At 45.9% G+C, this 12,276-nt stretch overlaps 1 protein-coding gene across 1 annotated transcript in view; it reads right to left on the bottom strand.

Annotated features, from left to right (window-relative positions):
- COL20A1 (collagen type XX alpha 1 chain) overlaps positions 1-12,276 on the bottom strand; it is a 49,439-nt gene that overhangs the window by 21,612 nt on the left and 15,551 nt on the right. The window contains exons 14-20 of the mRNA XM_009273939.1: positions 12,030-12,169; positions 11,685-11,814; positions 11,015-11,157; positions 9,761-9,893; positions 3,340-3,482; positions 2,574-2,703; positions 2,215-2,271 (exon numbers count right to left, since the gene is read on the bottom strand). Of these exons, the coding sequence (XP_009272214.1) occupies positions 2,215-2,271; positions 2,574-2,703; positions 3,340-3,482; positions 9,761-9,893; positions 11,015-11,157; positions 11,685-11,814; positions 12,030-12,169 (876 nt within the window). The remainder of the gene's footprint in view (positions 1-2,214; positions 2,272-2,573; positions 2,704-3,339; positions 3,483-9,760; positions 9,894-11,014; positions 11,158-11,684; positions 11,815-12,029; positions 12,170-12,276) is intronic.

Raw genomic sequence — 12,276 nt, forward strand, 5'->3', positions numbered from 1 at the left:
GTTTTGAACTCTTTAGGGAAACACAAAGAGTTTTGGCAAAGTTTTGCAATTTGCCTTTCAGAAATTCCCTTGATGAGTCCTCTAAGATGCCACAGGACAGAAAGAAAAAGGAGAGGAGAAAAGACTGGGACGTGAAGCTGGAACATGAGGCACCATGGTTACGAGCACTCTCCATTTAAAAGGCTCACGTAAGGGGGTGTTTTAGAAAACAGCGCACGAATGCTACTTTCAATTACCTGCTGCCATGTAAATCCCAGGCCATGGATGCCAGATGGAGCTGGGACAAAGGGAATGCTTGACGCAAAATGAGAAATGTCCCTGAAAAATCAAGGACACTTGACAAGATGGGCTATTTCATAAATGGTTTTCTAGGTCATCAATATAATAGAATCCAGCAGATCATTATACTGAGGCTTCGTTATAGCCTTGCTATTGCTATTCTTGCATCAATGCCATTTCATACCTCATCAGAAAAGCAGGGCTTCCAATTTTCCATACCTAACTTTTGTAAAATGTGTAAAAAATTTAAAGGGGGTAACTTACCCTCCCCAAGGCACCTGAGATTCCTAAGTCTATAGGAGTTTCAATGCCATTCTTCATGATCAAGACATACATCAAAGAAAGGGCACCCAAACCTATGACTTTGATGGCCATGGGACTGCTGAAGCCAGGAGTTAAACCACAAAGGCTTACAAGTTGCCATGACCTCCACTATTCAACGTGATGCATAGTTTTATACATACATACCATAATTCCTGTAGAATTGGGTATAAAACTATTGAAGGGATCTTTGGAAATCAGTTAAGAAATCAGTTACTGAAAGGCGAAGCATTGCTCAGAATTGAAGTATGATGAAGAAAAAAAATGACATCCCCCCAAAGTCATATAAGCAGGCTATAAACTTGCCCATTTCCCAGGTATCTGACTTTCTTGCCTGGGAGTCAGGGAGCTCTTTCTGACCCTTGCCCAGACCCCCGGGTCTCTCTTGCTGACATCCCTGGCAATCCTCACCTCCTTCCCAGGCTGAAGGCACTTGGATTGCTCACTGCTCTTTGATCTGGCAACGCTCAGCTTAGACAAAGCATATTAGAGTCAAGGTAAGGATCCCTGACGCTGGCAGTATGCACTTCTGCTTTGAAGATTTTTCTTAGACTTTCCAGCCTAGGATTCCTGCTGTCTGGTTGTTCTCTTTGTTTTTTTGTTTTTCTCCCCACGTCCCAGACAAATGCAGTTATTCACTATGCAATAAACATTTACTCCTGCAACGTCAGACCATTTCGCTCAACAATTTGGTAACGTGTCAATATTTGAGTCCCTTACTGCACATCAAACAGTTTTCCCAGCATTATTACATATCACCTCCACTTCTTAAAAAAAAGTTACTTTATAAAACATACAGAATTTAATAGTTTTCCTATTGTATTTTCAGCTATCATAGCCAAACAGCTATGTTAAATTCTACAAGGTGACTCATCAACCTTATGGGAGGATTGTTTTCTACTTGAAAGTTCACAGGACTTTTCCCCACTGTGGTCTGAACACCTGTAGATTTCCCCAATAAGCTGCTTGAAAACTTAGTCTGATATGTTCTTTGTTGGGTACAAACTAAAATTTTTTCATCTAATCTGCTTCATTCTTCCTTTATGGCTTTCCTCAATACATGTTAAAAATGAAGGTTTGTTTCTTTGTTGGGTACAAACTAAAATTTTTTCATCTAATCTGCTTCATTCTTCCTTTATGGCTTCCCTCAATACATGTTAAAACTGAAGTTTTGTTTAGAATCATTTCAAATAGACAGGAAAGGCATTACTGCCACAATATCTGTATTCTAATATTTGCTTTTAACAACTTTTTATAACCCCGTTAATTCAACATTTCTCGCTAATCCATTTCATAGTTTGCTTTATATCAGCATATGAGAACATTTGCTCATTAAATTTAATAAGGGACTTTACAGGGAACTTTAATTTAAAACATGTCATCGTTCCCTTTGCTCCATTTTGGTCAAGTTGTGCAGAAATCCTCTAAAAATACTATCAGTCTCTTTACTAAGTGAGTCTGATTTTAAGAAGTTATGTGACTTCTGGCTGTCCTTGGACAGTCCCCAGAGGCATCTGTCAAGAAGTGACATACCCACTCCTGCCTGCCCTGCCGAGAAAAAAAAAACAACAAACCAAAAAAACCCAAAGCAAGACTTTATAGGCGGTGATTTACCCTCTGCTTTAGATGGAACGAATCCTCGTATTGAAGGGAATTTAGACAACACAGGAGCTGAAAGAGAAAGCAATGCACGCGTCAGCTCTGTTACTCAGGACGGCGATGCCTGGCTCGAGACCTGGATGGTCACCAGCCCTTCCTGGTCATCCTGGAATTGCAAATAATGCACGGGAGGAGTGCAGAAGTGGAGGCAGAATTTTCCCTTTGCAAGGCTAGTAGTCTGCCCTGCTGAGCAAAACCCTGGCCTTGGCCACAGCCCAACGCAAGCGAGGCCATCGCTGCCCCAACAGAGATTGCCTCAAGACTGATGGATGGAAGGTTATGAAAAACGTGCACGTGCTGACCGATATACTTACCCGTCCGGCCTGTTGTGGATGTGCTCTCACTCTCTCCCGTGTAGTGGATGGCAGAAACAGTCACCTTGTAGGCTCGATCAGGCAGCAGCGACTGCAGGGTCACGCTGCTGCTTTTGCCAGAAGCCATGATCTACAGCGGGGTGGAAAAAGAGCCCAACGTTTGGGCAGGCTTCCCGTTATAGCTCTTGCTCACACCCCAGAGTTACATGGAGGGGTTCTAGTGGCGAGTCCTGTGACAGCGGAGCTCAGGGCAGCATCCCTGCTTAGTTCAGGCAATGGTGAAAGCAAGCCGAGGAAGCCTGGCTATGCATGGCCATCAGACAGGCCATGTCCAAGGGAAGAGTATTTCCCCATGTAAAGACCCCAATATTCCCCATGCAAATAACATGGTAACTAGCCTGGGTTTGAATAGAAAATCTGGGTTTTAAAAGGTTAATGTTTAACCTCCCTAAGTCAGAGGGGCAGTAGGTTTACCCTCAACCCCTCTGCCTCCGAGAATTCCCCACCCCATTTCAGGAAGGGGAGAAAGCGGCGGTCTCAGCAGCTTTGATGGACACAAATATCTTAATCACAAAGAAGCCTGGAGGTCCTTTTCACAAAGCAACACACCAGCAAGTCAGAGGAAGAGATTTGGTTTTGTACTCCTGCGAACCACCTATCCTTATGGTAAGCCCTACTGGAGTGAGCAGAGTTCCCCTGGGCATGAAATTGTCCCCACGTTCCTCTGGTCCAGCGCCCGTCACGTGCAAAGGAGCTGGAGACTTACTGTTTGCTGAGCAGCGGCATCAGAAACAGGGTTGTAGGTGATTTTGTAGTGCTGTATGCGGCCGTCGGGGGGGGTCCAGTGGACCTGGAGGCTGGTGGGGGTCTCAGAGTCGATGAAAAGCTTGGTGGGTGGGCTCCGGGAATCTGTGGCAGGGATCAAAGGTGAACAGCGTAAAAGGCAGGTAGTAATGTCTGTAAACAGGGCTAGCAGCACTCGCTTCCAAGCCTGTTTCTGAATGCTTCAGTGCTCTGCTGTGCTGTTAACCAACACTCAGAGCAGAAGCAGTCACCTTGGGGACCAAGGAAGAGAGAAAACAGCTCCTGGAGGGATGAGGATTGCCCAAGTACAACACAGTACAACTCAAGCATTCAACAATTCAAATCCTAGGACCTGGGAAAAAAATCTTGGAAGTAGGGAAGAGTCCTGGAAGCACAAGGAAAATAGATCCTTTTTATACGTCACGGGCAAACACCAAAGGATACCCTTCATAAAGACCCAAACTGCAACAGAATTTTGTCAAAGATCTGGAGACACGCTGGACAAACATCTTGATTGCTGGTTAAACCTGGATCACACTTCAAAGTTAATCCATCATCGTTTCTAATATTTTCCAGCCTTTTCTTTCTGTTTTAAAATTATTCTAAAAAATCCCAGAGCAGCCAGCACACAACCGTTTTGTCTAGCGCTTCTCACACCAACACCCACAGCCTCGAGGAGGGGATCACGTACCGTACCTGAGCTACTCTCCCTTTTCTGGCCCTGCACTGCGATGTACGGATGTATGCCAAATAGGTGATGGGCTGAGCCGCCATCAGCCAGAAAAGGGTTTGCCAGAGACCAAAGCTGAGCAATTTTTAATTACGTAAATGCATTTCTTTCCCTGGGGTCCTGCTGTGTAGCAAACTGGACCTGTCGACAGAGGCTGTTATGCTGGAGTGATTTCTCTGAGCAGGGGCTGAGAGTTAGTAAGAGAAAGGCAGAAGGGGCTAAATCCATCCGCTGTTCAAACAAGGGGCTCGAGAGTGCGGGGTCATCTGCTCCTGGAGCTTGTTTCCAACCAGCGTCTTGCTCTGCATAAATACATGTGTCTGGCCTTGAACCCATGCTGGTGTGAAGACACAGAAGTCTTGGACAGAGGAAAGGAAGCATTTTATTCAGAAGAGACTAAAAATTATGGGTGAGCCCTAAAGACAGTCAAGGACACACATCCAGGCTATGAGATTTCTGTTCTGCAGTTTTACCTGTAAGGCGCTTCTGCCCACCCAGCAAAGTCTAGGGTGACCTTAGAGCACAGGTTGAATGAAGATCATTTGCATCTTCATTGATCCTCCTTCCCTTTTCTGTATAAAATGAGCTTACTTTTACTGAAGCTGAACCAAGTTTGCTGGCAGCTGAATCAGGCTAGAGGCTGTTGCTGTGCATCACCACAAGGTAAAGCGGAGAAGAAAACAAGTGTGGGAGGTAAAGTCACTTTAACAGCTCTATTATTAGAGCTGTGCTATACGTCTGCATCTTTGCTGGCTGCACTGGCTATTTCCTTCAGCTGAGGTAAGTGGAGACTCTATTTAAGTGAACAAAGGGAAAGTTAGGGAAAGTCTTCTGAGTTGGGTTTATTCTGGAAAGCCCCCAGGCCCAGCAGAATTTGATGGCATGGATCTGACAGCCAGGGGAAAGGTCACCTCCCAAAGCTGCCCGGGAGGAAAGAAGCATCTCTGACACAGAGGACACCATCTGTGCCTTCGATTACCTCTTGAACCTCTGCTCCTCCACAGGAGGAATCCCAGGCTGCTTGCTCTCAGGTCTAACCAGCATCACAGGCACATTTGCAAATAACAGTACAACCCTGGAGTCCGCTCCATCAAAATATTCATCTGCAATGATTATATAGGTCATGTTTTTTCCCCTCGCTGCCATGGGTTGAAGCTGCTTCCCCACATTTCAATCCCTTTTATCTGCAATGTATGCTCTGGTAGGAAGAAGTCATTGAGGAGCTTGATAAAGAACCTGAAGACATTTATCAGCCCCAGGCTGGAGATGCTGCTGGCACAGCTTGGCTAGAGAAATGGGGCACATAAGCACTTTGTAATCCACTTCAGTGCAAAGTCAGCCAGAGTGGCTCAGCCCAGCTTCAGCAGCAGTTCCCATCCCAACCGTTCTCTCGTTCTTCACACAGAAGAGGATGAGACACGCTTGCATGCTCTGCCCTGGTGGCAGAAACTTCCAAGAGATACTTTCTGAGCAGATGGGGAGGATGGGGAGCGGTAACTGCCAAATTTGTGAAGAAGATCTTCCCAAGTCCATATTTACAAATTTTTGTCTCATCTTGCCTAAGCTGAGGGACTTCTTTCCTGGCCCCACCTTTGTGGTTCTTGGTCTGATGGACCAATGTACTACGTGGGCTGCCCTATTGCAGCCTGGTCCATTTGTCCCTCTGCCTGGAAAAGCCCATGTTAGCAAACAACTAAGATTCAGAAACCCAGCTGGGATATGGTGGCTTAACATGTAACCATTCCTCCACTGAGCCTGGGACACAATGAAACTTCACTTTAAACTTCTGGGTCGGATTTGAGCTAAGCTGGGCAAGGATGGTGATCAATACCTAAACGTTTATGGTGACAGCATAATTCAACTGACAGGTTAAATAACTTGTTATACTGCTGAAATTCAGTTACATATACAGTAGATCTTAAAGTGCTGCCCTTGCATCCAGGTTCCCGAGCCACGTCACAGCCCTTTTGCTGTGGGGAGAGCCCCTGTGTCACCATGGACTGCTAACACGTCCTCAGATGCTCATTCACATCACCGCTGCCTTACAGCCTCAATCCTGAAACACTGTGGCAGAGAGAGTCCCCGATATCCTTGTCCTTCAGAACAAACCGGTGACCGTTTTATTTTGTTCAAGCTCCTTTTCCTCAACCTGGATGAAAGAACTTCCTCTCAGTACAAAAGAGAGGTCCCTGTCTGCTTCTCAGCAGGATCAAGAGCCACACGTTCCAGCATCTTCCAAGGATCACCGCTCAGCAACACCTCCGCGTCCCAGCAGCTTCCTTTCCCAAAGAGCATCTTCTGCATTCCCACTAGCTTGCGTGAAAGGTTTATATATGTTTGAAGTACCACTAAGGTTGTTTATTAATCTGACAAATGATCGCGGTGTAGAAACTTTGGTCAAGGATAAGGACTTTGTTACGCTTGACAATTTATAGTAAAGTACTGAAAGGAGAGCTCTTAACCCAAATGAGACTTCAGTCTAAATATAACAGAGAGGCAAGAAGAAACATCAGAACTGTGGATAAGCACATGGTAACAATTTTGTTTTCCGTGGGAAATACATCAGTGTGCTTTTGTTCCTGCTCTGCCTCTTGGTAAGTCTGCAGAGGAAGGTTTGCTTAACTGGGTTACTGAAAAATAATCCTAAACTTTTTCTTTCTTTCCATAGTCAAGACTAAGAATTGAAAAAATTCCACTTGCTCCGTGCATTTTGCGACAGCTAAAGCACTCCCTTTGGCACCAGGTTTTTGCTTGGGTTTCAGGCTCCTATAAAAGTAAGGCAATGGCAGAGAGGGACTAGGCTCGCGGAAGGAGAGAGGTGGCTGTCAGCCCTCCCTCGCTAGTGCAGTCACAGGGTGGGGTGCCCTCCTCCTAGAAGGACGCCCAGGCCACCTGGCACTGGTGGTGGGAATGAAATTAAGGTATCTCAGTTATGTAAGTTGCAATGATCTCACTCCACGTAAATAGTTAAATATTCAAATAAATAATAATATATTTTTTTAAAAAGACTGAGGATCTGAGTTTTTCCAGCTACACATCTTAATTCCAAAAGTAATTTTTACTCCCCCTCGCTCTCTCTGAATATTTAATTACACCATTAAAACTTAAACATTAAGTGCTGAGCTAGATAAGAAGATAAGAAGGGACCTGTACTATATCACTGTCTCAAACTGTTGTTCCGTTTCCAGCTAAAGCTATTCAGCCATTTTAAGTTGAATTCATAAACATTTTGAGGATAAATATCAAGCCATAACTTTGAAACAAATTTTCTGCCTGCCAGGAAGAAGAGAAACCTCATCCCAAGCCTACCAAATGACACATCACAGTGATGACTGGGTTTGGTTTTTATAAAAGAAGATGATGTTTCTGATGACCTATTGTCAGTGAGGGACTGGTGTCTGCTGGGTCTCTTGGCCTTGAAATGGGTGTTTCAGGTGGGGCGAGAGGGATTAGTGGTCCTGAATAAAATGAACTTGGTGTTCTCACCTCAGCCCCAGGGGAGGAACGTGATTCCATTTCACAAAACCAGCGTGCAAAGAGCATCGCTCTGACCTGGCATTTTTTCCCTTAACCTTCAAAGAAGAAAGTATTCTGAGGAGGATGAAGGACGGGGAGAGACGCTTGTGTTACCAGCGCTTCCTGCTGAGTTTCACTTCAGCCAGTGCCCTTAAACGTCACTGTTTCTTGCAAATTCCACCAAGACATTTTTGAGAGAAACTTCATGACTTGACCTATTCCTATATAAGGGGATGCTGCCAAGAGAGGAAAAGAGAAAAGCAATGATGAAAGAGGAGGTTGAGAAACCACTCTTCCTAACACGTACTTTTGTTTTTGTTCAGCACGGCCTGATCACTGTTATTCACCAGGTTGCAACCCAAAGTCTGCCATCCTGAGGAGAACTAGGTAGCTTTTGTTGGTGTTTCAGCCCCCAGAATTTCATTTTATGATGAAAATTAGGGTGGAGAGGGCTCAAAAATCAAACCATGGGTTTGGGGTTTTCCAGATACCGTAAGAGACTGCCATGCTTTGGCTGAATGAGTAACCATTCACCAGCTCTGACATATAGATTGACCCTGTTAGACATCCGAACCACTCGTAATTGCACAGTACAAGATGGTAGCTTTTGCTTGAAACAGTAAAGGTTTGAAGCATAGCCATATTTCCCAGAGTCGTGCCTAATGCCACATCTTCCCATACATCCATTGCACAAGCCTTATTCAACTTGCTGGCATCCACAAGTTTCCTCTGAACTGCCCAAGCTCAGCACTGCCTCCTGGAAATCATCATCCATCGCTTCTCCTGTGCCACTTCTTCCCTGCGGGCACTTCTTACTTTAAACATTAAAAAGAAAGAATCACCATCAAAGACATTGATTGCACATGTAAATATTGGCCCTGAGAAGTGTGTGGCACTGTCCTGACTCCTCATGCAAACTGGCCAGCAGCACCCAGGCACTGAGATTCTGGTTTGGCTGCCCAGCTGCACACCCGATATCTTTGAGCACTTTGCTTTCTTCAGGCAGCAAGGCAAAGTCTGACATCCCTAAGGCATCCTTGTTCCTGAACAAGGACAGCAGCTGACAAGCAGAAGTCAAATTGCCTTCCATGTCCCACCAGGGTGCCAACGCCAGCAAGGACCGGCTTGTTCAAAGATGCCTGGAAGGGCACCATCGCATGCCATTTGCGGGGGGGCTGAGGGAGCTTCTCTGACATTTTGTAATTCATGGCTTAAAACGTAGCCATTCATTTTCCAAAGCCTCTAAACAGCTCTAATTGTCCCTTTATCATTATATACCCGTAGGATGCTTTCATTTTTATCTTTTTCTTGTCAGTATGCAGCTCCTAGGTACTTGCCTGAGGTAGCTTTATATAAACAAATGTTGTTGTTATTATTATGCATTATTAATAAAAACTGACCTTCTTATTCCACAATCGCCATTTACTCTGAGCTTCATCAGCTCAACACCAGCCTAAATGAGTTCATTCTGCAAAGGAGGTTGAGAGCTGAGAGGTGGAGGAGAGGACTACTGCAGTTTAATGAATTGCGTTCCATTCACTGCCAACAAAGCCATTATACAAGCAATATTAATTAAGAGGACCTCTGGGAGTGCCACTTTTTAACCTTGCCTGTACAAAGCGAGATTTAGATAATGCTTCCAGGCAGAGTCTGCTTGCAGGATTCTCTCTCATTTTTGTAAGTGCCCTCAGAAGAAGCACAGCTCAGCAATGACGTAGCTGAAGGAATCCTCACCCTCCTTAACGGGCAATATTTTACTAACAGGAAACATCCATTAGGCAGCACAGTGACACATTCAGCTGAACACCCTACAGAAAGCCAATTCATTTGCATCAATATACTCTACAGAAGCGGGAGGGAAAAGCAATGTATTCTACATGAAACACATTGCAAGGGTTACCAGATGCCTATAAGATGCACCAGCCTATTTGCGTTTGCCCAGCCTTTTTTCTCAGGACAAATTCAGAACACTTTAAGATGGAAGACTAAATATCTCTAGCCACTTTCAAACATTCAGGCTTGGGCTTTCAAAGCTGAAGATGACCAGATCTGAGCTGCTGGTCAGTGATGGGTTCTGAGGCATCCCGTGCCCTGTTTATTATCCCTAGGCTGTGGATACCGAGCACTGATCACTTACTGGTCCTGTGCTGAACAGAAACCGTGTCACTTCGAGCACCATCTTTGTAATAGGCCCAGATGGATATTTTATAGTCAGTGTTCTTCTGCAAGCCTGGCAGGACAGCAGTTGCCACATTTCCAGCAATGGAGAGCTGCAGCAGGGGAAGAAATGAGTTGGTTGAATTCCCAGGCATCCCCAAGCTAGTTCATGCCATCCAAGCGTCTGTCTCACAGATTGCCCGTAGGCACAAATGAGTCAGCACTGGGCTTTGGGGACAAAGTCTACTGTTGTGGGTTACACACATCTAAGCAAAGACAAAATTCCAGCCCTGATTAATGCAGAGTAGATGCCCATGTATTGCTGCCCAGTTACATTTAGCAGCTACTTCAGTATCACAATGCAGTGCTCTGATGCAAGGCAGTCAACGTGCCCTGAGCATGAAATCCCTTTGCTCAGTTTCCAGCTTTTAGATGTGCTGGGTACAGAAGCCCCAGTACACCCCTATTCCAGCCCAAATGTGAAGCACTGTATGAGAGACTTGTGTATTTAACCCACTTCAACTGCTGTTTGCACTCATACTGAAAATAGGGGCTTGAGATGGAAGAGGTCACCTGGTCCATCCCTGCCCCCCCTGCACCAGCTCTGTCTCTGGTCATTCTCCTCTGCGTGCTCCTCAGTTGGAGCTCATCCTTCTTGAAGAGCAGTAGCCCAAAAAGTAGCTTACTAGCACTGAGGAAAGCAAAAGTTGCTTCACCTGTCTTAGAGGCGATACCTCTAGCTATAAATACTCGAGTATTATCTTTGTCTTTTCCACAACAACTTGACATTGTGGACTGGTGATTCTTTGCAACCCCAGATCTTTTTCTACTGAATTGCTTCTTAGCTATTTGTTCCACATCCTGTATACCTGTAGTTAATTATTCCTGCCTAAGCTTAATACTTTCTGCTTGTCCCTATTGAATTTCATCCTTGAGATTTTCCAGAACACTTCTGCAATCTTCCCAGAGCCAGTAGGACTCCGACCCTGCCATCCCACTGTCCCGCCCGCTTCCAGCACTCAAGGTGACAGCTCCATTGAACAGAGCCAGACCCAGGACAGACCCTGTCTTATTCCATAGGCTCCTTCGGCTGGGTGCTGAACTGTTTAATTTCTTGAGTGCATTAACCTGAATACTTTTGCACCTCCCTATGCCACTCTTGCAGGTGAATTCAGAGCCATCAAGCAGGCACAAAGCCAACCCCGTCTCCCCAGAGCTGTGCATGGGTTCATACCTCCTGAGGCTTCTCTCCACTGACTGTGCTCCATTTGATCTGATAGACAACCACGTCGGAGGCAGCGACAGCTTCCCACTGCAGTCGGAGGCTGTTCCCAGAGAGCTCGGTGACCTTCAGTGCATGCGGCGGGGGGACCTTTACTGAGGGATGCAGAAGGAAAACCAGCTGAAGCGCAGGCACTGACAGCGCCTTGTCAGAGCCAAGGTGGGGAGCAGATGGTCGGGGAGCAAAACATCAACCAGGCAGATGTCTGAGACCAGCCTGTCTTTCACTTCTTCAGACTCGTATGACAACAGCCATCAGGACAGAAAGGGGTAAATTATTTTTAAAACTGTAATTAAGGAGGAATCTCTCATTTGTGGAGAGGACACATACCACGATGGTATTGTAAAGGAGAGAAGGCTAGGAGGGCTCTCAAGGACACAGAGGTTAGCAATACATCATGCTTTTTCTTCATTTGCTTCCTTTCTTTATTCCTTCCACCTCATTTTAAACATAACACAGTTGGACGTATTCACACACAAAGAACAACAGTCGTCTGGGTTTTGTGCAAGGGTTTTGGCCATAAGCTGCTGGGACCGATCTTCAAAGCATCCCGGTTCAGACACACACAAGCCAATTTTGTCACCTGTTACTGGGACCAAAAGCATTTCCATTCCCTACTTACAGGTGGTAACGTTGCCGGTAATTGGAAAGGAGTCCCCTTCATCATACATAGATCGGACACTGATGAAGTATTGGGTGAGGGAGGACAAAGGCCTCAGGACAGTGGATGTTGCAGTGCCAGGAACCTCTACCTGCAATGGAGGAGTTGTATGAGTATTAGGAGAGGAGCATGGGGACAGCTGCAGAGGGGTTAGCACGTGGGTGGCAACTGCATCCAAAGTGCCCATTTCAGAGTTAAAACACTGCCAGCAGATAAGCCCTCCCTGAACCATGCAGCTGAAGGAGAACAGGGCAGTATCTGACCTCCCAAATTTCTTTTCCTTCTACCAACCCCTTGAGGACTCACCTCCCCAGTGTTGCTCCCTCTGCTAGAAACATAGGTGACGCGGTGAGCTTTCACGGCCGGAGACGCAGCCTCCCAGCTGACTCGAACGGACGCGTGGCTGAGCTCGGAGAAGCTCAGGTATCTGGGAGGACTCAAGGCCACTGCAACAACAGTTAGCGACAGCACTCTGAGGTTTCACAGGCTGCACAATGGCAATGCCACCGGTTGCCTCCTGCTGCTCTCAGATGACCCCACCTTGAACTAAGAG

Source organism: Aptenodytes forsteri, unplaced genomic scaffold, assembly GCF_000699145.1.
Source record: "Aptenodytes forsteri isolate BGI_AS27 unplaced genomic scaffold, ASM69914v1 Scaffold47, whole genome shotgun sequence".
Lineage (NCBI taxonomy): Eukaryota > Metazoa > Chordata > Aves > Sphenisciformes > Spheniscidae > Aptenodytes > Aptenodytes forsteri.